This window comes from Salvia splendens, chromosome 13, assembly GCF_004379255.2.
Source record: "Salvia splendens isolate huo1 chromosome 13, SspV2, whole genome shotgun sequence".
In the NCBI taxonomy this organism is placed as follows: Eukaryota; Viridiplantae; Streptophyta; class Magnoliopsida; order Lamiales; family Lamiaceae; genus Salvia; species Salvia splendens.
Window position 1 is genome coordinate 21,077,805 of NC_056044.1, and position 21,012 is coordinate 21,098,816.

At 36.3% G+C, this 21,012-nt stretch overlaps 3 protein-coding genes and 1 pseudogene across 4 annotated transcripts; 2 read left to right on the plus strand and 2 right to left on the minus strand.

Annotated features, from left to right (window-relative positions):
• Positions 1–7,232: 7,232 nt before the first annotated feature.
• Positions 7,233–8,757, plus strand: LOC121761823 (linoleate 13S-lipoxygenase 3-1, chloroplastic-like). Its single transcript, XM_042157500.1, has 2 exons — positions 7,233–8,358; positions 8,507–8,757. Exons 1-2 carry the CDS (start codon positions 7,975–7,977, stop codon positions 8,612–8,614), a joined length of 492 nt encoding a protein of 163 aa, XP_042013434.1. The 5' UTR covers positions 7,233–7,974; the 3' UTR covers positions 8,615–8,757.
• Positions 8,742–10,952, plus strand: LOC121760680 (annotated as a pseudogene).
• On the minus strand, positions 9,752–14,474 carry LOC121761822 (poly(A)-specific ribonuclease PARN-like). Of its 2 annotated transcripts, XR_006042104.1 has the most exons (9): positions 14,137–14,474; positions 13,490–13,620; positions 13,206–13,391; positions 13,018–13,130; positions 12,820–12,930; positions 12,628–12,742; positions 12,312–12,527; positions 11,136–12,172; positions 9,752–10,972 (listed from the first exon to the last, which is right to left on the minus strand). XR_006042104.1 is itself a non-coding variant. In XM_042157499.1 (8 exons), exons 1-8 carry the CDS (start codon positions 14,451–14,453, stop codon positions 11,526–11,528), a joined length of 1,836 nt encoding a protein of 611 aa, XP_042013433.1. In that variant the 5' UTR covers positions 14,454–14,474; the 3' UTR covers positions 11,069–11,525. The 2 variants fall into 2 exon arrangements, 1 of the variants encoding a protein (XP_042013433.1); XM_042157499.1 differs by lacking the exon at positions 9,752–10,972 and having other exon boundaries at positions 11,069–12,172.
• A 1,194-nt stretch (positions 14,475–15,668) lies between these two features.
• On the minus strand, positions 15,669–19,685 carry LOC121762900 (serine carboxypeptidase 1-like). The gene is made up of 12 exons (XM_042158920.1): positions 19,125–19,685; positions 18,300–18,585; positions 18,095–18,197; positions 17,983–18,020; positions 17,809–17,910; positions 17,624–17,704; positions 17,302–17,541; positions 17,174–17,239; positions 16,609–16,730; positions 16,383–16,496; positions 16,070–16,120; positions 15,669–15,984 (listed from the first exon to the last, which is right to left on the minus strand). The coding sequence occupies exons 2-12, from the start codon at positions 18,411–18,413 to the stop codon at positions 15,939–15,941; spliced, it is 1,077 nt and encodes a 358-aa protein (XP_042014854.1). The 5' UTR covers positions 18,414–18,585; positions 19,125–19,685; the 3' UTR covers positions 15,669–15,938.
• Positions 19,686–21,012: the final 1,327 nt, after the last annotated feature.

Below are 21,012 nucleotides of genomic sequence, written 5' to 3' on the forward strand. Positions count from 1 at the left end.
TCGGGTTTCAATTGCTGTTGGGTAACACCGTCCTTGAAGAGGGCGAAGATACAATTTATTGCTTTCGTTTTAGTTTGTTATCATGAATTTCACCGAGCTTCGCCGTTTTAAACTCGGCTCTGTTTTCTATTGAATTTCCGTTATCTATGCAATTTTCTGTTTCTGAATTTACTTTGCTGATGTTGATTTCGATCATGGATGCATTTGGTTTTGAGTTGCCGTAGTTACTGTGATTTCTGCGTTGGTTTACTGAGTTTGCGCAAAAGTATTGGAAGTTTGTGTTGATCGGAGCAGATCTGTTGAATCGAAAGTTATGGAGTTGATTTTGTTGGTTGTTGGGTTCGGAATGCTTGGATCCGGAGTGGATTAAGCATCCGACGTCTGGATCTGAAACAGAGTTGATCGTGGTTGATGCCTAGTTTACGTGTTTTCGTTTCATTCCGTCTAGTATATGTAGATCTGTTTTATTTCCGGCTAATAGCCAATTTCCGACGTCCGCACTTTTACATTCTGTTTGAATCTGGAAATATGCTCTGTTTTCTTCATGTCCGCGTGTGATTCAGGTAATGAAATGCAGGTAGTTGTTATGTAAATCCTTAGTTTGTTATTTGCAGCTTTTATTCCGTACTTGCTGTTTCTGGACGATGGTCCCCGCTGTTTACTCACTCTCTGTCTAGCTAGATTAGGAATCTATTTGCTCGGTCTAAGAAGTTAGTTTAATATCTCACAGTTATGAGAAAGTTAAATGTGAGCATGATATTTTCAGTTTCCTAGGTCCAGAGTTTAATTCGTTCCTAGGTCTAGTAGTAGTTACACCTCAACCCAAATTTGCGTGGCAGCAGCCATTCACCATTTCCAAGGTCTTCTAAATGCTTTCTTACGCGTCCATCTTCGTGGGATCGATCCCTGCTTCCCTGTACTAATTCATAGTATAGCGGGTTGAGGGTTTTGAACGCGGAATCAGTGTGTCCAACGACTGAGATTTCTGATATCCTCTGAGTTCCTAGACCTCGTGATCTAGCGGATTCTCTGGATCTGAGAAGCTTGACCTATCATTAAAAGCACACACGTTTCCAAAGCGAGTTTCACCTTTGCTATTGTCTCTTTAACATAGTTTAGGAATGTTTGATTGTCGGTATACTATTGAATTAGAATTGTTCAGAGGATAATTTGATAGTGGATTAAGTAGGTGATCATAGTATATGTTTATTTCTCCAGCGCTTCCGCATGAGTTTATAAACATTAAAGATTGGTTCATAGGTTATGTGTTCAGCTAATTCTGAACTACTCATTGTGTACATGTTCAGTGTATGTGATTAGGTTGATGTTTTAATCCCTTCATATGTTTCATTGTTAAAGGTATGGAACAATACAAGTCTAGTGAGCAACTTGGAGTGACATATTTTCCCGTTTAAATAGTCTTTCTTTAGTTAACTTGTAGCTTTATTTTGTCATTAACTTTCAGAAATCAAAATTCAAATCTTTGTATGCTTTTATATGCTCTTAAGTGTAAACAATCTTTACCTCACTGTGGATCAATACTTGAAATACTACTACGACAATGTAATCTTGCAGTATTGTAGTATTATTAGAGTTAATTAATTAAATTTGATAATTTGTGTGAACTGGTATAGATACTCTAAAATACGCATCAACTACTATATTTATAGTTTGGTGTTTAAATCAAATATAAAATATAAAATCTTTATATTTTCCGAACACTGGGAAGTAAAGTTATTAGGAATCATATTCTCGGAATTCATATTCCCGGAATTCATTTCCCAAGATCATTTTCCTTGTCAACTTTACTTTTCCGTCAACCAAACATTACTTTACCGTTTTTAATTCAACAATTTACGTCATACTTAAACTTATTTGTATACAATTGTCGAAATCGAAAATAAATTTTTTCTATGCATCTACTAAAATTCAAATCCAAGTCCAAAATAAATGTCTAATACTATTTACTTATTCTTGATAAGTTTAAATAAGATATTTTATCCAAAGAATCGAAATTAAGCATTACCCTATCGAGAATTTATAATTTAAATATTATTGTAAAATAATGTTATTACAATGAAGTATGATTATTATTCTATGAAATAAAGAATTCATTATACGAGCTAATGTAATCATTAATTTGTTTTAATAAATAATATAATAATGCAATCTTTTTAAGGTAAAATCAATTAACCCATTTTATGTTTGAAAAATCAGTTAATTCCACTAGACTACTTAAAACTATTTAGTTAATTCCATTAGCAAAATAAAAAATAAATAATCAAACTAAGGAAATTAATTTCGAACCATCGAACTATTATTCTAATCGTTTAAAATAAAGAAAATTATTGAGCTATTGACATTATTTAAAACTATTTAGTTTATAATTTTGGGGTTTATGGCCAGATTAAATCTTGATTTTCTAAGCACGACAAGATATTTGTTTATCTTAATCGTAAACAAATTTTATTAGTGAGAGTTCGTTTGGACTGTGCCAGCTGAAACAACTAACTTGCCACGAATAAAGACTTCCTAGTTGAATTACAATCCATTAAAATTTTTTTAGGATTATATTTGTCAGTAGTTATTTCAAATTAATCGATTAGATAAGTAATTTGTTAAAAACCTTTTGGTTTTATCTGTATTTTTATCCACAAATAAAAAACAGCAATAAAACCTCAAATTTTGAAAAATGTTATTCAACCATGTGCCCTATTGATTTTAGATAAAGTGGGCGAGTAAAATCGGAGATCCAATCAATTTAACAAACGAAGAAATTGCCTCAAAAAATTATTAGTATTTGGAAAAATGAATGTGAAGGTTGAAAAATCAGGAACGAATCAGATTCAGGCGAGTGTTACCGACGACTACAATTTCACAAGGTTTGAGTAAATTAATTGGCTGGATCGAGATAGATCTTGCCAGTTAAAAATTTCAAAAAAAATCTTAAAACATGAAAGAATGCCAGTTAAAAATTTGAATAACTTGTGAATGATGAATTTGACGGTAGAATAAGGGCCAGAAAAATCATGAACGAATCAAATTCAGGCGAGTGTTACCGACGATTACAATTTTGCAAGATTTGAGTAAAGAATTGGCTGGATCGGGATAGATCTGAACACAGTCAAGAAGCTGATCTTGCAGATAAGAGTTTCAAAACATACCTTCAATTGTATACAAGGATAAATCATAAAATTTTCAAAAATGTTATCCAACCATGTGCCCAATTGACCAAGTAATTGAAGATCTATTGGGCGAGTAAAATCGGAGATGCAATCAATTTGGCAAACGAAGAAATTGCCTCGAAACATTAGGATTGTTAAGGGACAGAGTGCGTTTGCCATTAGGTACAAATAAATTATTGGAAAATGAATGTGACGGTAGAAAAATCAGGAACAAATCAGATTCAGGCGGACGATTATAATTTCGCAAGATTTGAATAAATAATTGGCTGGATCGGGATAGATCTGTACCCAGTCAAGAAGCTGAAACCAATTTCCAACAAACTAACAAAACATGAGAGAATGGAAGAGACTTTGCATGAGAATCTGAGTGATATTGTATGTATAAATAAGGAGGAGAATTAGGGCACAGATAAGATAACAATGTTGGGCCAGGCCTACCTTCAATGGACTGAAAATATGAAAGCCCGCTATTTACCTAAATCTATCAATTACTAATTTACTTTCTAATTCAAAGATATTTATCAATTCTGGATGCAAAAATAAAAGCCACCCTCCAATTCTGAAAGCCCGCCTTAAATTTTTACTTATTTTCCGCTTTATTTGACAACAAATTCAACAATTTTTAAAAAAATTAATAATTATTTTTTATTTCTTAGTAAGGATGTTTCACTATTCAATTATACCGTCTTAATTATATGTTGTTAATGTATGTTTTAAATAGATAAAAACTAATTTGATAGACCAACCAGAATGAAAAAAACAACTATATTTTGTCAATGAAGGGAGTATATTGTCAATTCATTCTAGGTACTCAGCATAAGTTGGCTAAAGTTTATATATCTGGTTTAAACCAATAAGATAGACAATTAGGTACATGAAACATTTGAAGTGTTATTTATTTTTATAATATACTGTAATATGCAATTCTCATTGACTATAGACTATAGTAATACTCTATTCATTCCGTAAGAGTACGTACTTTGGTTGAATATGAGTTTAATACATAATTAATTAAGTAAGAGAGATTAGGAAAAAAAATATAATTAAAGTATTGTTAGTAGAAAATGGATCCCACTTTTTAGAGAGATCAGAGTTTCCAAAATTAGAAATGCATACTCTTGTGGGACGGACTAAAAAGGAAAAAGAAAATACTCTTACGAGAGTAAGAGAGTACTAATTTTGCATTTAAATTTATTTTCTTCATTTTTTTTTCAATTCACGCATTTCTATCCTAGCATTTTTAAGTTTTTATATTTTTATATCTGTGATTATCAATATGAGGAAACTTGTGTCCTTTATTTGGTATTTATACTTTGATAAATTTCATTTCTATTACCTACGAATTATACTTATCTTTTACTTTTAAAATTGTTCTTACATGATTTCGCTAAGCTTCTTATGTGGAGTATATATATAGACATGTAAGTATATAGTATAAAATACTAACAAATAATTATTCAATTTATTCATGTTCTCTTTTGAAACGTTCCCAAAAAAAAGTAAAAGTCATGTTTTAGCAAAAATCAATCACTTTTAATTGTTAAATAATTTATTGATATTATAACAAGGGTATATATTATAACTTATTGTTATATTATTGTTACAATTACCCTTGAACGTTATTATAATTAAAGAGAAAAAAATTGACAATTAAATCACAGTTTTTAGTTGACCTCTGATTTATCCTACAACTTAGAAAAAGTTAACTAATTAAATCATAAATTATGACAACTTTTTATCAATTGTCCCATAATTTAAAATTTTCGGTGAGTATATGGCATTATTTGGTGATATGACATTTATGTAGCATTATTTAGTGATATGACATTCTGATGTGGTGTTACAAAATAAAAAAAAATGATGAAAGGATTGAACTAAGAATGTTTTCTTTTGAATAAAATCCTTAATCTGAAAATGATGGACTGGAACGACATCGTTTTGAGGGGGTGTTGAGACGAATAAACGACGTTTATGTCCACGTAGGAAAACACGTGTGTCCACATCATAACATAATCGCTGGAATTTTTAAGTTATAGGACAATTGCGAAAGTATGAGTATAAGTTATGATAATTAACAAACTTTGTACATTGTGAGATAAATCAGAAGTCAATTAAAAATTGTGATTTAATTGACAATTCTTCCAGAATTAAAATTAGTTTTAATCCTAAGATTGATAAATGTTATTGATTAATAATTTTTTTCTTTTAATTCCATAATGTGTCCCCTAAAAATGCATAATTGCAATCACTTAAATACAACACCTGCATAATTGCAATCACTTCAAATATTCCCTCCGTTCCAAGGAAGATGACCCTCTCTTTGGACTTACGAGATTTTATGCAACTTTATTTTATGTGTTAAGTGGGGAGAGTAAAATAAGAGAGAATGAATAAAGTAGAGATAAAAAGTTTAGTAATGTGTCGTCTTGGTTGGGACAAAATAAAAAGAAAAGTAAGTTATCTTCAGTGGGGCTGCTGAAGTATAACACCATATTGTTGCATCATGGTTTTGAGATCTTGATTTTAAAATCAAAACCATGAAAGAACTTTTAGTTATCAATACTTGGGGAATCCACATCGTTATCTACTGATGGAAAAACATTTTCATGATCTCTTCTTAAGCGCTAAATATCATGTTTTAAATAATGATGTCAAGTATATTAGTTACATAAGTAAATAAAAGATTCAATCTATTTTATTGAAGAAGTAAAAAATCATTTCACTAGGTACATGCATTCATTCATCCAGTTGTTTAGTCAAACTACGAATTGAATAGTGATAAATATAATTAGATGATTATGAATAATATATTGTACTCAATTTTGAAATTGGACACTTACAATAAGAACTTGAATCAAATAGTATGTCGTTTAAAAAGGAGTAATTACTCCTTCCTTTCCATTATAGTTAAGTCATATTTTTTTTAAATCACTGGATTATAGTTTAAAAAAATATTTTATATCTCTTACTTTAACCTCTTTCCTAAATTATTCTCTCGTCATCTATTTACTTTATTCTTTCTCTACTAAATTTAGTAAACATAATTTCTTTTTTTGGATACATGGTACATTCATCACGTAAGAAATGACTCAACTATAGTTAATGAAAGAACATAAGACTCGACGACAAAAAAAAAACTTGCAAGTATTAATTTGGATACATGGTACATTCATCAACTAAAACTCTTAAATCTCCCATTGAAATTTAATTAAAATGAAAGTACCATGCATATAAACGCAGTGGAGTGAACCTAAAATCACAATCTGCAAGAGTAATTCCCCTAAATAATAAAGAATATATTAGTCCGATAGAGCAATTTGATTTGAAATATGCAAGGAATTTAAAAAACGCTTCATCACGGAAACAAGATTTGCTATTCCATTTTTGAATTTCCAAGCAATTTCCTAAATAAAGATATCACAATAATAGATTAACTAGGGATGTCAATCGGGCCAGCCCACCGGGTTTCGGGCCAACCCTATTCGGGTTGCGGATCAATCGGGTGCGGGCTAATCGGGTTGTTATTTTTTCGGGTTATAAAAGTTCAGCCCTAACCCTAAAAACTCGGGTTTCGGGCTAGCCCATCGGGTTAATCGGGTTGCTACCGATAAAATTAACATGCGGTCAATCCAATAAATAATGGTGAAAATTAGTTATATTTATAAAATGTAAAATATTTAATTATGATAAATTTGAGATATATGCGTAAACTCAAATATTAACATGATCAAATACTAATATTTGAGATTTATGCAACATAAAACATAAACATCAAGAAATTTTAAAGCATGTTTAGAAATTTAAATATATTTTTTTAGTGAATTTGAAGTTTCTAATTCATTTATCTATTATTATATTAATAAAAACTTAATATATAATTTATATATTTAATATATAAAATGGAAAGTTATTTTTTCAGTAATCTGTATTATAAAATAATCAATGAAGTGTCGAATTAGAGTCAAACAAATAGAACAATATAAATTTTATCGGGTTTCCGGGCCAGCCCATCGGGTTTTCGGGTCTGGCCCTAACGGGTTGCGGGTTAATTGGGTGCGGGCTAATCGGGCTGTAATTTTATCGGGCTGGAAATTTTCAGCCCTAACCCTATAAATTTGACGGGCTATTCGGGTCAACCCACGGGTTGCGGACTAAATTGACATCCCTAAGATTAACACTGCAATTCAATCAAAGCTAAACATTTACAATTACAACCCGAGAAGCTAAATTGGAAGTCCAACATTGTGAAAATGAATCCGATCCTTTGCTCCAAACACAAGATTTGCACCCACTTCCTTTCTTTAACATGATATTTTTCTCATATCAATGCCTTTCAATAAAATGGAGTTGACATCCACGAGTTTGGCAGGATGAAGAAACGACGCGAACATAGAGGGATACGGCGAGGCTTGTGTTCAAGCCTCGTTAGCTGCCTGAATAAGTTCCAAGGCAACGTCACCCCTGCAAAAGTTAAGAGTTTTGGCATTCCGAATGCCACCATATATGGGGAGATCATCATCCAGGTTGGCCGTGGCGAATCAGGCCCCGGAAAAGCAGCCACTGTTTGGTTGTATAGTGATTCCGATATCGATCCCGGTGAGTTCTATGTTCAAATTTATGATATTCTAGTTAGTCGTTTGGTCACTTATTTTTGTAATTAGATAGCCTTGAAAATTAGGCAAGATATTTCGAGTAGAGGGTTCTGACCCAGTCCAACTCGGGCTAGCCCACCAGAGAAACAAAGTGGGCATGGACTGGACTTGTTGATTTTGACGGGCTCCAATTAGGCATGTTTACAAACATAAGACCAGCCCTAGGATTAGGCCCACTAGGAGCCCAATCCAAGCCCATCCCACGAACAACCCACCTGAAGCCCACCAGAGTAATTAAGTCTAGGAAACTTACACATAAAGCTGTTCTCCAAAAAGGAAGCATCGACGAGGAAATTGACAGCAGCTCCTGTGCTACAGTTCTGAGGTATGAAGTGGAGTTCAAAGTTGAGCCAGACTTCGGAGCTCCGGGAGCAATCTCCGTTAAAAACGAGCACAAACACAAGTTTTTCCTTCGAAATATATCTTTGCAAGGATACAACAACATAGTTCATTTCGAATGCAACTCGTGGCTCTATCCTTTCCACTTAACCAAACAAGATCGTGTTTTCTTCCCAAACACGGTTAGTTTAGTTAGATACAGCACTTCTTGATCGCTGAATTTTACCGTGATTCGATTTTCTGTGTCTTTTCATCATAAGTGTTATCTCCCGAGCCAAACACCGCCTGCTCTGGTGGAACTGAGAAAAGACGAACTCGTGAGATTGACAGGGAATGGAACTGGAGAGAGACAAAAATGGGAACAAATCTATGACTACGACTACTACAAGGATCTTGGCATACCTGAAAGAAGCCCTGAATATGGAAGACCTGTTTTAGGTGGAACACAGTCGTTTCCATATCCACGTAGGTTGAGAACCGGCCGCCCTTCAAACAACTACGGTACCAGCAGATATTTTTAATTGATTTTGCTTTCAGCATTATCAGCTCAATGAGGAGAGAATAAATATGTGCAGATACTCGGTCTGAGAGGCGACTGCATGGATGGTTCAATACGGATATATATGTACCTCCAGATGAGCGCTTAAGCCAACAGCTCTCTGAATTCACAACAAACGCGGTAAGGGCTGCTGTCCATTTTGTGATGCCTGAAGCAAGTGCGGTCTTCAACCAAGAAACGAGCCATTTTGAGTCCTTCGATCAGATTCATAGGATGTCTCTGAGAAACAGAAATCAATCGGTTGATGAATGGATGTTGAAGCGTTTAAAACACGAACTGTCAGATGAGCTTTTCAAGAAGCTAAAACAAGTGATCACGGAGAAACCTGCTAAGTTCCAGTTGCCTCGGATCGCAGCAGGTAATGCTACTTATCACTGGATGCAAAACTATGATCAGAATTATGACATTTAGAATTTATGCATCGCAGGGAACCAATTTGCATCTATGGACGACGATGAATTTGTACGGCAGATGCTCGCTGGAACTAATCCAACTGTAATTTCATCTCTGCAGGTAACCTCTGAACAACGAAAAAGCCATCGGCTTTGATCGAATTTCTGAAGCCCTTGTTTCTCAATTACACTTATTATCAACACGGATTCACACAAGTTTTCTATATATTGCAGAATTTCCCACCAGAAGGCAGCAATGGAGTGAAGAGTTCGATAAAACAATCCGACATAGAGCATAGCCTTGATGGTCTGACAATCACAGAGGTAGAAAGGACCTCATCTTGATATGAATCCATGCCATGTTATCGATTTCTTTGGGAAAGAAATATTCAACATAAAAGATGATATGCAATAACTCTCACAATCTTCATCTTCTACTGTTGACATGCAGGCAATGAACCAGTGGAGACTTTTCAAGTTAGATCACCATGATTATCTGATGCCATTCTTGACAAGAATAAACAGAGCTGAGGGTGTATGTGCTTATGCATCATGCACGTTTCTCTTCTTGAGAGACGATTGCACACTGAAACCAGTAGCCATAGAACTGAGCTTGCCTGGCTCTTTGTACCATGAGGAAATCAGCAGAGTTTTACGTCCAGCACATGAAGGGACAGAAGCTGCCCTCTGGCAACTTGCAAAAGCTCATGTGGCAGCAGCAGACTCAGTTTACCATCATCTAGTCAGCCACTGGTGAGCTATTTCACTCTGATCTTAGTATTTGAACCAGTGTCTGAAGCAGTTCACCTTTTTCTAGGCTACATATGCATGCAGTAGTCGAGCCATTTATCATTGCAACTCAAAGGAAGTTGAGTGCTATGCACCCCATTCACCGGTTAGATGGAGCTCTCATCATCTCTGTACAGAAGCTGGAGATTTGATGAGCAAAGCCTCCCTGCAGACCTGATCAAAAGGTATTATTCATTATTTACTGCACAGCCATAGCTTAAATTTATGCGCTTCTCTTACAGTCTTCTGTTCTACGAAAACATTTCTCAGAGGTTTTGCCAGATATAACCCGAATCAGCCAGAAAACATTGAACTTCTCTTTCAAGATTATCCCTAGGGTGCAGATGGACTTGATATTTGGATAGCCATAAAAAACTGGGTGATAGAATACTGTTCTTACTTCTATGAAGATGCCACTTTAAGGTCTGACAATGAGATTGCAGAGTGGTGGTCGGAGATCAGATATGTCGGTCATGGGGATAAGTGCAACGAAACATGGTGGTATGAAATGAAAACAGTGTCTGAACTGATTGAGACTATAACAACTCTAATATGGACTGTCTCGGCTCATCATGCTGCAATAAGCTTAGGACAGTACGACTATGCAGGCTATCCACCAAACCATCCAACAGCATGTCGGAAACCTATTCCATATGAAGGGACAATGGAGTTTGCCGAGCTTCTCATAGATCCATACAAATATTTTCTCAGTATGTTACCTGAAAAGTTTGAGACGGCACTTGGAATAGCTGTGGTTGATGTTCTGTCAAGACGCTTGTCTGATGAAATGAGCTTAGGGCAACAGCCTTCACTGAAATGGATAGCAGATGGAAGGATACTTCGGATGTTCAGAAGTTTCGAAGATGATCTCGAAGAAGTGAAGCAAAGAATCCAAGTTAGAAACCGAGACCCCAAGCTGAAGAACAGACGGGTGAAAGATGATTCCCTGTACGAGCTTCTGTATCCTGAAACATCAGTGGTTAGATCAAGTGATGGAATACCGAGAAGTGGAATTCCCAACAGCATATCCATATGATGTCTTCAAAGATCTTGCTGCTGTAAAATGAAACACAAAATAGCAACGTTGTGTGAATCTGAGAGCAAGTTTGAGTTTGTGATACCATTGAATCTAACTGGACAAACAAACACAAATAAACAACACATCTCAGCATCATTTGCAAAAAAACGTGTCTGAATGACAAAAATAGCAATGCTAAACCTTGTGACCATCGTCAACAGGTGGAATTACAACTGTAGCTTTCAATCTTCTTTAGCTGCAGGAGACTAAAGCCCAGGAAAAGCACTTCATATGCAACTGTACTCAAGTAACTTAACAGCATTCATCTTCAGTAGCCAATCATTCGAGCAGTAAAGATCCCTCACCAAGAATGGAACTGGAAGATAACGGTCCAAAATGAGCGGGGAGCCGGGGATGGCTGCCCAAGTTCTTGAATGGAACTTATTATGTGCCAACGGGTATGCCATGGCTTTCAAGATATTCATCAACTGAAAATCTGTACGTGGAGCATCTTAACCCATCGCAGTGCGTAGAAATTGGACAATAGTTTAACAGACCCCATTCCAGGTGATGCCATGAAAATGATGAATGTTAAAGTTCATCCAGATTAATCATCTCATCATTATTCCTGCATATTACTGATTTCTCCTGCTGCATCTTGGCTCCAGAAAATACTACGGTTTCATCTGTGGCTTGGGCCAAGCACTCTGCTAGATTTGGTTTCCATAAATCAGATTTGCAAACTCTTCTATATGTCTCGTAATCTGCAGCTTTCAGGCCTTCCAATATCATATTTTCCAGCTTATTAGAGAAACATTCTCCAGAATCCATTATCCCAAGAAAACTTTTTGAGACACCAGGAGTCCAGAAAACAACTATAGCACATGTCCTATCCACCATCTTAACATCAAATTCTTCCGAGAAAACATCATGTGAATTACACAGAACGTCTTTCAGATCTTGGGCCGACATTCCCCTTCTAAACCCCCACAAGAATACCAAATTTCTTAAGCTAACCGTTCTACTTTTGGATGTCCAAATTCTCACGTCATCATTGCAAGGATCTCTAACATCACTTGAACATAACATATTGGAACTGCATTGAAGTAAAGCAGGCAATTGGGTATGACCTCCTTCAGGAATCTCTAAAGAGATTTTCAGTATAGAGCACAGTTTAACAAACAACTGGCATACTTTCATAACACTATGCCCATGAACATCGACACAGTCTGTCTTCTCTGCAGAAAAAGGAAGTCATCACTTATTAATTAACTCCTAGGTTTTAATAAACACATCAATACTATCAAAATCAGGACAAGTAGATTATAGGAAAGACTTTCGAGTAAAGTATGTGATTTGATGTACTTGAGTACCTACCTTCATAAGAAACTTCCATGTCTATTGACGCAGAGAACCTACTATCCAGATAGGAAATGGCTGATGACAAGTTATTCATTTCATCAAATAATCCAAGTTCTTTCATAAGATGGTTGACATCGAGTATATGAGGAAAAACCGAAAGCAAAGAACTCGAGAATTCATTTGTAGTTGGAGGAAGTGGAGCAAGGAACTTTTCATGTATGAAGGCAAAATCTGGGGGAAAAATACAACAACAAAAGTGCATGGTGTTAATATGAACATTGCCAGATATTGGGTTCTGAAATGAATACAATGATTTAAAGCAGAGACGGACCGTTAAGTGAGTTGTGCACAACAACCGGCCTCTGAGAAGTAGAAATCAAGTCTATCACCTCTCGAAAGCCACTAACAAGCCTTCTATGCTCCTCTTCCAGACCTTGAATTTCCTTCTACATTGTAAAATGAAAATTAAAAAAATTCGTTGAATCAACATACACCTTGCAACGATCTAGATCAATTTATTTACCACAAGAAGATTCTTATCTTCTTCTGAACTCGTCAAAACAACTTGAACAGCCTCTACCCCTGCTTTTGCCAGAGGACGTACTAGTACAATATTAACAAACTCTTTCAACGCCTGTAACTCATATCCAGAAAATCAAAAGACAGAAAACAAGCATCAAAATGCATCGTGCATGAACTGTAGTTATGCCGGTAAACTCACCTCCGATGTAAGCTGCACCTGGCGTTCACTGCAGACATCTATGGTCAAGGATGGTCTGGAACCATAGTTTTCAGATCTTTCTACTAGTTTCCTCAATGAACTTATCAGATAATCTGCAACTTCAAATGCATGCTTACAATATCAACAGCAAAAAATAGCAGATCATAAGAAGATGTAACATTGCTCACCCCCAGTTTTATGTTGATTGTTACAACCATTCATCCAGTTCTTAACTCGAGTTTTGATCCTTTCAGAAAATATAACATCAGCAACTGACAAGGCTGAAGTAGATAGCAAACCGCCACCGTTCAGTAATACACTTCGAGTTTGAACTGTTGCAGCTGATTCTTGTGCTCTAGACATGTATGATATGCCTGTCAGAAAGAAAATGAAATGTGCCTGGTTCACAATAAACAAGGCAGGAAATAGAGGCAAGCTAAAGAGAAAGTCTAGTTGAGCTACTGTCACATACCATTGTATATGCAAGCATTGAAATCAAAACCTTCTTGCGCCATAGAGGCCAAACACGATGATTGGCATAAAAAACCATAAGATGGCATCCCAGCTTTCACCTCATGCCTCGGAAACAACTGGAAGTTATACCTGCAATAGAAGTGGGAGAACCGAATCTGAAATGCTTCTCATCTAAACATCATCAGATGAATAAATTTTTGCAAACTTTAGCTTCTAGATTATTAGCTACACATGTCATTACAATTCCTGCTAGACAGAAACGGCCACATCCATAACTCTATGAAGGACATTCTGAATTATTCAATGATCACCGACCAAATTAAGCTCCGAAGCCAAAAATCAACAATAATCAATTATCTAATAGGCTATTTACTGAGATTACTATACCAATGCAATGATATTCAAATTCAAGTAAACATTAATGTCTTCGTAGCATTATTAATTTTGCATAAATTGGCTAGAATACTACTCCACTAAGAATGGTAGGAATTTTCACCATCATAATGCCTTCTCCACACAACAACGATAAACAAGTAGGAGTAATTAAACTGAATTGCAGCCGGAAAGAAAATCCTTCCATTTCTGAGAAGTAAAGGAATGCTGAATTCAGGCTATAAAAGCTATGGCAAAGAGTTGAAGGCATACGGATTCGCGATGAGCTTAGAAGCTTTAACCGAGAAAGGGCAAACCGAGAACTGTAGAATCTGAAATCGCTCAGCGGCGCGCTTGGCCTTCCAATAAGCCGTCTCATCCGTGTCAATCGGGAGGCATTTTTGCCACGGCGCGGAGTAGCTGCCGGTCTTCTGCAACGAAACCGCTACGAAATCGGAGCTGACGATGCTTTCCTTGATTTCAGCTAAAGTCTCGGAGAAGTTAGATTTAACCACTTGCTTCACCGGCCGTAGGTAGCGGCGGCGGTGGGCGGCGGCTGTTTGCGAGCATAAATAGCGTCGGAAATACATTTTCAGTAAATAAAATTAGTAGTACATCATTTTCTGTGGGGGTATATACATTGAAATTTTTACCTTTATTTTATTTATTGATTATTGATACAAAACATAGATGTTTACATAATTTTATAAAAAGTTTCGGTGGTGTTTATTTTTGTCAATTCTGTTATTTTTATTTAGATAATGTTAATTATAAAATATTTCATTATATAAAAAATTATACTACTACTATTATTTTATATTGGTATAAAAATTTTATTATTGTTTTATGTTTTGTACGTCATGTAGTAAAGAATTGCGACGTTCAAATACATATAACGAAAAATATTTTTGTATGATTTATGTAAACTTCAAACATTTTGTATTAATGGGAAATGAAGGTAAAACATGTACGAAATTACTTCTATTTTGTGTGTATTTATTTCAAGGGTTAATTTCTCAAAAGATATATACTAGTAGTATAATTTATTTCAGCTAAACAAAAATTTATATCAAAATGAGCACTAAGCTTCTAACTTTTACTCTTATAAATATATTGGAAACTATTTTTCTTTTAAATCTTACTATTATGTAATCGATGTCATATAAATAAAATTGTTCTTTTAATTCTTTATAGAGGATCAACAATTTAGATTCCATCTTGTAGCAATATATATATGGTACGTATATAAAGATAAGGACTAATTAATTTCAATCAAAACGATTAAAATGGAAGGTTTTTATTATTGTTTTAGTTCATTCGAGGGGTTTAAACTCGTATGAACTAAACCTATCTAAATTAATAATTCATGTTATAAACTAAATCTATTTAAAATTAAAGTATCTAAAAACCTTGCTAGCATATTTCATTATGCATTAGGATAGTAAAATAAAATCAATATGATTTTAAAATAAAATCAATATATTTATTATTTTACAGCCAATTATACAAACGAACATTAAAATAAATTCTAAAGATTTCTTTTATAATTTCGCTTTTCCATCACTGAACAATTTTAGATATTCTTTGACTGATTTAAAGTAAATAATATATTTAAATATTTTTTCTAAACATTAATTTATTTTTAATATTTTAGATATTCTTTTTGTTTTAGAGTAAAAATATATTCATTGTCTTGATTCCATGATGGTCAATTGATCATGTATATCTGATGAAACAGTTAAATATCAGAATCTATATATTTTTGTGCAAATTTTTACATAATCTACACTATATACGATTTTGAGTAGATGAAAAAGTAACATTTATTATAAATTCGAAGTCATAATATATCAGATTCTTCCTAGTATAAGTAATAGTACTACTAAACACTCGTTTTGTGGCACATAAATCCATTATTTCCCTACATAATAACTGAAATATTTTCTCCAATCATCAATCAAGAATGAGAACTTGAAGAATCGAATAGTAAATAGATATAGTACTACTTTCGTCCCATACGAAGGCAGGGTTGTGTTTCATATCTTCGCCCCAGCCAGGAAGCGAGAATAGAACTCTTAACGCCTCGGTTGGCTTGTATTCTGGCACGGTGTGTCCAGCCCCCTGCACAGTCGAGATTCAGGTGTCGACATAGTCGATCTCTCAAGCTGACAACAAGTACTCAATCAAAAGTCATGTGTTTTCATACCTTGAGTTGATGGTGAGGAAAGTGAGATTGTAGTCATAGCCTTGAGTGTACCTATGAAGTCATAAAACGAAAAATGTTAGTAGTCGTCATCCAGAAGGGAGAGTCTTGTGTCAAATTGTCACGACACATCGTCTAGTGCAATGTCATTTGGGATCCGAATACGAGCACCTATCCAAAGGATCACCAAAACCATGAAGCACTTTACAAATATGCCAACTTATCATCAGTCAGTTTGACACAAGCTTTTTTTATATTTTCAGTCATAAATATCAAACTCCAAAACAAAAATAGCAGTGTAAGTTTTGTTACATACCCACTAACTTGGCCTTTCACATACCAAGGCCTCCACTCATCAATAATCTTGTATCCCATCGATCTTGTCCAAGCTTCACTTCCCGTAAACGGGACACACATACCATGATCTCCACTGCGACCAAGCAAAGCAATCATGTATAGTTTCGGAAAAAAAGCTGTCGAGTACCTCAAAGCTAAACAGTAGGTAGACAGTGTTTCAAAAATTCATATAGTGTAATTCAAACCTGTATATAAGGGCTTGATAACCACGTGATGTGAGGTTTTTGTGATACTTGATCATGCTCCCGGCATCATGGTGAAATGAAATCCGGTCTGTGCAAAGATCCCACCTTCCGGTTAGGTCTGCCTGTGGGTTCGGGCATGATTTTTAGTTTGTTACTTTGAGAACCAACTTAACAAGAAAATGTAAACCTTACGTTGTCAGCATGAAGAGCCTTCCTAACTGCTTCGTTGTTTTAACCATATGTCCGCGACCTCTTCATCCTGCACATTGATAAGAAAGATGTTGATAAATTGTTTCGGAGAAAATCGATGTTTAGTCTTACCGTGCAAGGGACATTTTCGCCATTCAGAAGCTGTGGCCATGTTGGGACATATCCGTCTCTAACTGGAGCTCTACAGGGCCATGCACGCCCAAAAATTCTTTTTCTAACGGGTAGAGGCATTTCGGTCTCACCTAATTTCCTAAAGCTCAGCGGCACACTCGAGTTCTTAAGTTGAATGATACTTGCCGGGGCATGATAGCATGGCTCAAGAATGGCGACAGCATGAAGAAAATGTAAACCTTACGCTGTCAGCATGAAGAGCCTTCCTAACTGCTTCGTTGTTTAACCATATGTCTGCGACCTCTTCATCCTGCACATTGATGAGAAAGATGTTGATAAATTGTTTCGGAGAAAATCGATGTTTAGTCTTACCGTGCAAGGGACATTTTCGCCATTCAGAAGCTGTGGCCATGTTGGGACATATCCGTCTCTAACTGGAGCTCTATAGGGCCATGCACGCCCAAAAATTCTTTTTCTAACGGGTAGAGGCCTTTCGGTCTCACCTAATTTCCTAAAGCTCGGCGGCACACTCGAGTTCTTAAGTTGAATGATACTTGCCGGGGCATGATAGCATGGCTCAAGAATGTCGTATATGTTTAGGTCATTGAGAGCCTGAAATGACATGAAGATGATAAATACAACATGAAAAAAGTACATATATATCCCAATATTTGACAGATTGAAAACAACTTACTTCATCAACGTTGACAAGTTTGTTCCCACAGTTCTGGCCAGTTGGATTGTAGTAATCACCATTGCATTCAGAGTTGACTGCCTGCGTAGTGAAGCATGATTTGGTCCTTCAAATCCGACTATTGTTCAACTGAAAGTGCAAATACATACCTCTTGTACAATCACATACGTGTTAAGGAAACGTACCTCAAAGAGTTCATCTGGGATAAGGCCCATTCCATGAGCGAATGGTACGAAAGAATTGCCATCAAACACGGCATCAGTAACTCCGTTTCCCACCAGGTACCCCTGCAATATAGGAAATTCACATTATTCTTCATATTTCATGCTTATGAAGAGGAGACATGGTATATGTAATACCTTGAGGTTGAGGATAGGCTTCACACCAGCATCAATTCCTACAAAATTGTGAACAATCAGTTCGTGCACCCTAAACTATCAGAAGCACTTCACATGGTATAAATGACAGTACCATTAGCTACTTCAAAAGCCAAAGTTGGGATATAGATTCCTGCATATGATTCTCCCGATATGTAAAACGGGTTGCTCTGGTATTCCGGGTAGAGCTCAAACCACTAGACGGACCACACACAAAGTTATTCAAGGCAAATATGCAAAAAAGGTGTACAAAAATTAGAAATCCCACAAAAATGAAGGATAGTAGGAGTATTTTTCACCTTGAGGAGAAATGTATGAGAGTCAGAAGCGGTCTTTAGGTCTTCGGTGGTGTAATCGGATTTGTTTGTTGAGTAAGATAATCCAATACCAGCCGGGGATTCTAGATATATCATACTAGAGACTTAGAATGACAAACTGTCAACCTTAATTAAAATCTAGTGAGCTGCTAGTGCAAGGAAGAATTGAGATTTTTAGCAACCAATATGATTGAATTGGACCAGCTGTATGGATTGAGATGCAGCGTGGGGAAGCCACCACGCGGCTCCTTCGCGAAATTGAAGGGTCCTGCAATCGGAACCATACAAGATATTTAAACATATTGAAACTAAAAGAAATCAACCTCTGATAGTCCAAATTCAAACTTCCAATAATGCTACATGGTCCAGTTATGACATATCTGGAAGGAACATCTCAAGAAACGAAGTAAATAAGTGCACTTGAACTAGCAATGCAATGCAGATAAGGAGCGAAACACTCAAGAAAACAGTAAACTTCAGCATTGAACTTCTACAATTCATAGCAAAATGATCAATGCTGGTCCATTTCTTTATTGTGTGCCATACAACACATGATGTTTAATTAATTTGCAAACATAACACAAATAATGATCACATGATCAACTTTGTATCTATCAGATTAACACCAAAACAGAATCTTTACCAAGCTTCTATAAAAGCATCAGACTCAAAATCCTTTTGCTAAACAACAATTTCTATGAAAGCTGAGTCCCACTCCCACACCATTGTTACTCCACCTCAACAACAAAGCCGAGATCTTGCCAAAAACAAGTCCACACCGAGATAAGAAGGGGGTGTCATAATTACCATGCTCGTAGATGAATCCATCAAAGCTAGAGCAACCCGGACCACCATTGAGCTAGAGCACTACATGATCCTTAGATGGATTCCTCTCAGACTCCACAAAATAGTAATATAATTTCTTCTCATTGATGGTGACACACCTATGTGTGTAAATTGAGAAGAAGACCAAAACAAAGAAAAGATTGAATCTTTAACTAACCCAAATAGTGTGACAGAAGAAATCGAGAAGAAAAATCAGTGAAACAAAATAAAGGTTGAATCTTTAACTCAGCCAGAATAGTGTTTGGAAGGGAAACTGCCACTGAATCCAGGGAGCTTTGTAACAAGATTACCATCAGGCGCAGATGATGCTTAATTGAAGGTGAATGCAGTTTGATTCAAAACAAGTAGTAGCAAACAGTGAAAAAGGTAAAAAAGTCTCATATTGTCAAATGGTAAAAAACTGGATATGTTTTTGCTAAATTATCTCTTGAATTTTCAACACACACACACTGAAATCTGAAAAGAGTTGGATCTTTGTATCTAAATGTTGACTTAGGGGATCTAGTTTAGCTTTCAAGCAACGTGTTGGGAGCAAAAGTGGGGAGTATTTTATTTGAGGGAAGCAATATCGATGTATTTGACACATTAGAGCATCCACAATGGGACAGATGTCCCGACGGACTTCCCAAAAACACCTCATGTCACGTCATAAGGGTATCACACTGCACAATGGCAGACATTCCCAAAGACATCCCGACGGACATCCCACAATAATAAAAATTCACAAATTCACCAAATTAAACAATTTACGGAATTAAACAATTTACTGAATTAAAATTTCGACACGAATACGGACGGAGAAAGTGCAATGATAATTTCATTAAATAAAAAAAATAAAAAAAAGTACATTTCAACAAAAAAAAGTAAACAAATTAAATTCTAAATATCAACGACGACTCTTCCGCGTCCATAGCTCTTCAATTATACCGTTCTGAAGTCGAATATGAGCTTGTCGTTGGCGCATGTCGGCAAATGCACGTACTCGATCGGCCTCTTCATGGGGTATCCCTATACGTACATTGGCGGTGGCCATGTCGTGGCTTGGACCGGCAACATCAACATCATCATTAGCCCAATCAGTCAGTGTTGGACCTTCATCTTCGACAATCATGTTTGCATGACTATACATGTGTACATGATATCAGCGATGTTGTCAATATACCACAGCCGTGATGGACCCTTCACTGCCGCCCATCGAGCTTGGAGCACACCAAATGTCCGCTCCACATCCTTGCGCACTGCCTTCTGACGACCCTCAAAATAGATCTTTTTTTCTTCTGTTGCGCATCTGATCGTCTTCACAAAGACGGGCCACATAGGGTATATCTCATCCGCCAAATAATAACTCATATTGTGCTGGTTGCCGTTGGCGACGAAACTGACGGTCGGACCAACACCCATGCACTGGTCGTTGAAAACAGGCGACGACTAGAGGACATTGATGTCGTTGTTCGACCCGGCTACTCCAAAATACGCATGTCAAATCCACAGCCGGTAGTCAGCTACCGCTTCAAGGATCATCGTGGGATTCTTGCCCTTGAAACCGGTAGTGTACACCCCTTTCCAGGCGGCGGGGCAGTTCTTCTACTCCCAATACATACAATCTATGCTGCCCAACATTCTCGGAAACTCATGTTGACTCCCGTGCATATCCATCAGAGCCTGGCAATCTTCGGGGATAGGCTTCCGAAGATACCTATCCCCGAATATCTCCCTAACGCCCTCACAAAAATACTTCAGACATTCGCGGGCAGTCGTCTCGCCGATGTGGAGGTACTCATCGAACATGTCGGCCGCACCTCCGTATGCCAGCTGCCTGATTGCGGCAGTGCACTTCTGTATGGGCGTG

What these genes read in the sequence shown, in the direction of transcription:
- LOC121761823 (XM_042157500.1), top strand. Translation starts at nt 7,975, where the DNA reads ATGTTTACAAACATAAGACCAGCCCTAGGATTAGGCCCACTAGGAGCC. An exon ending in GTGTTTTCTTCCCAAACACG is followed by an intron (nt 8,359 to 8,506) that starts GTTAGTTTAGTT and finishes TGAGATTGACAG; the next exon opens with GGAATGGAACTGGAGAGAGA.
- LOC121761822 (XM_042157499.1), bottom strand. Translation starts at nt 14,453, where the DNA reads ATGTATTTCCGACGCTATTTATGCTCGCAAACAGCCGCCGCCCACCGC. An exon ending in CAATCAACATAAAACTGGGG is followed by an intron (nt 13,131 to 13,205) that starts GTGAGCAATGTT and finishes TTGAAGTTGCAG; the next exon opens with ATTATCTGATAAGTTCATTG. An exon ending in CATGGAAGTTTCTTATGAAG is followed by an intron (nt 12,173 to 12,311) that starts GTAGGTACTCAA and finishes CTTTTTCTGCAG; the next exon opens with AGAAGACAGACTGTGTCGAT.
- LOC121762900 (XM_042158920.1), bottom strand. Translation starts at nt 18,413, where the DNA reads ATGATATATCTAGAATCCCCGGCTGGTATTGGATTATCTTACTCAACA. An exon ending in GCGAAAATGTCCCTTGCACG is followed by an intron (nt 17,240 to 17,301) that starts GTAAGACTAAAC and finishes ATCAATGTGCAG; the next exon opens with GATGAAGAGGTCGCAGACAT. An exon ending in GTGAAAGGCCAAGTTAGTGG is followed by an intron (nt 16,121 to 16,382) that starts GTATGTAACAAA and finishes ATGACTTCATAG; the next exon opens with GTACACTCAAGGCTATGACT.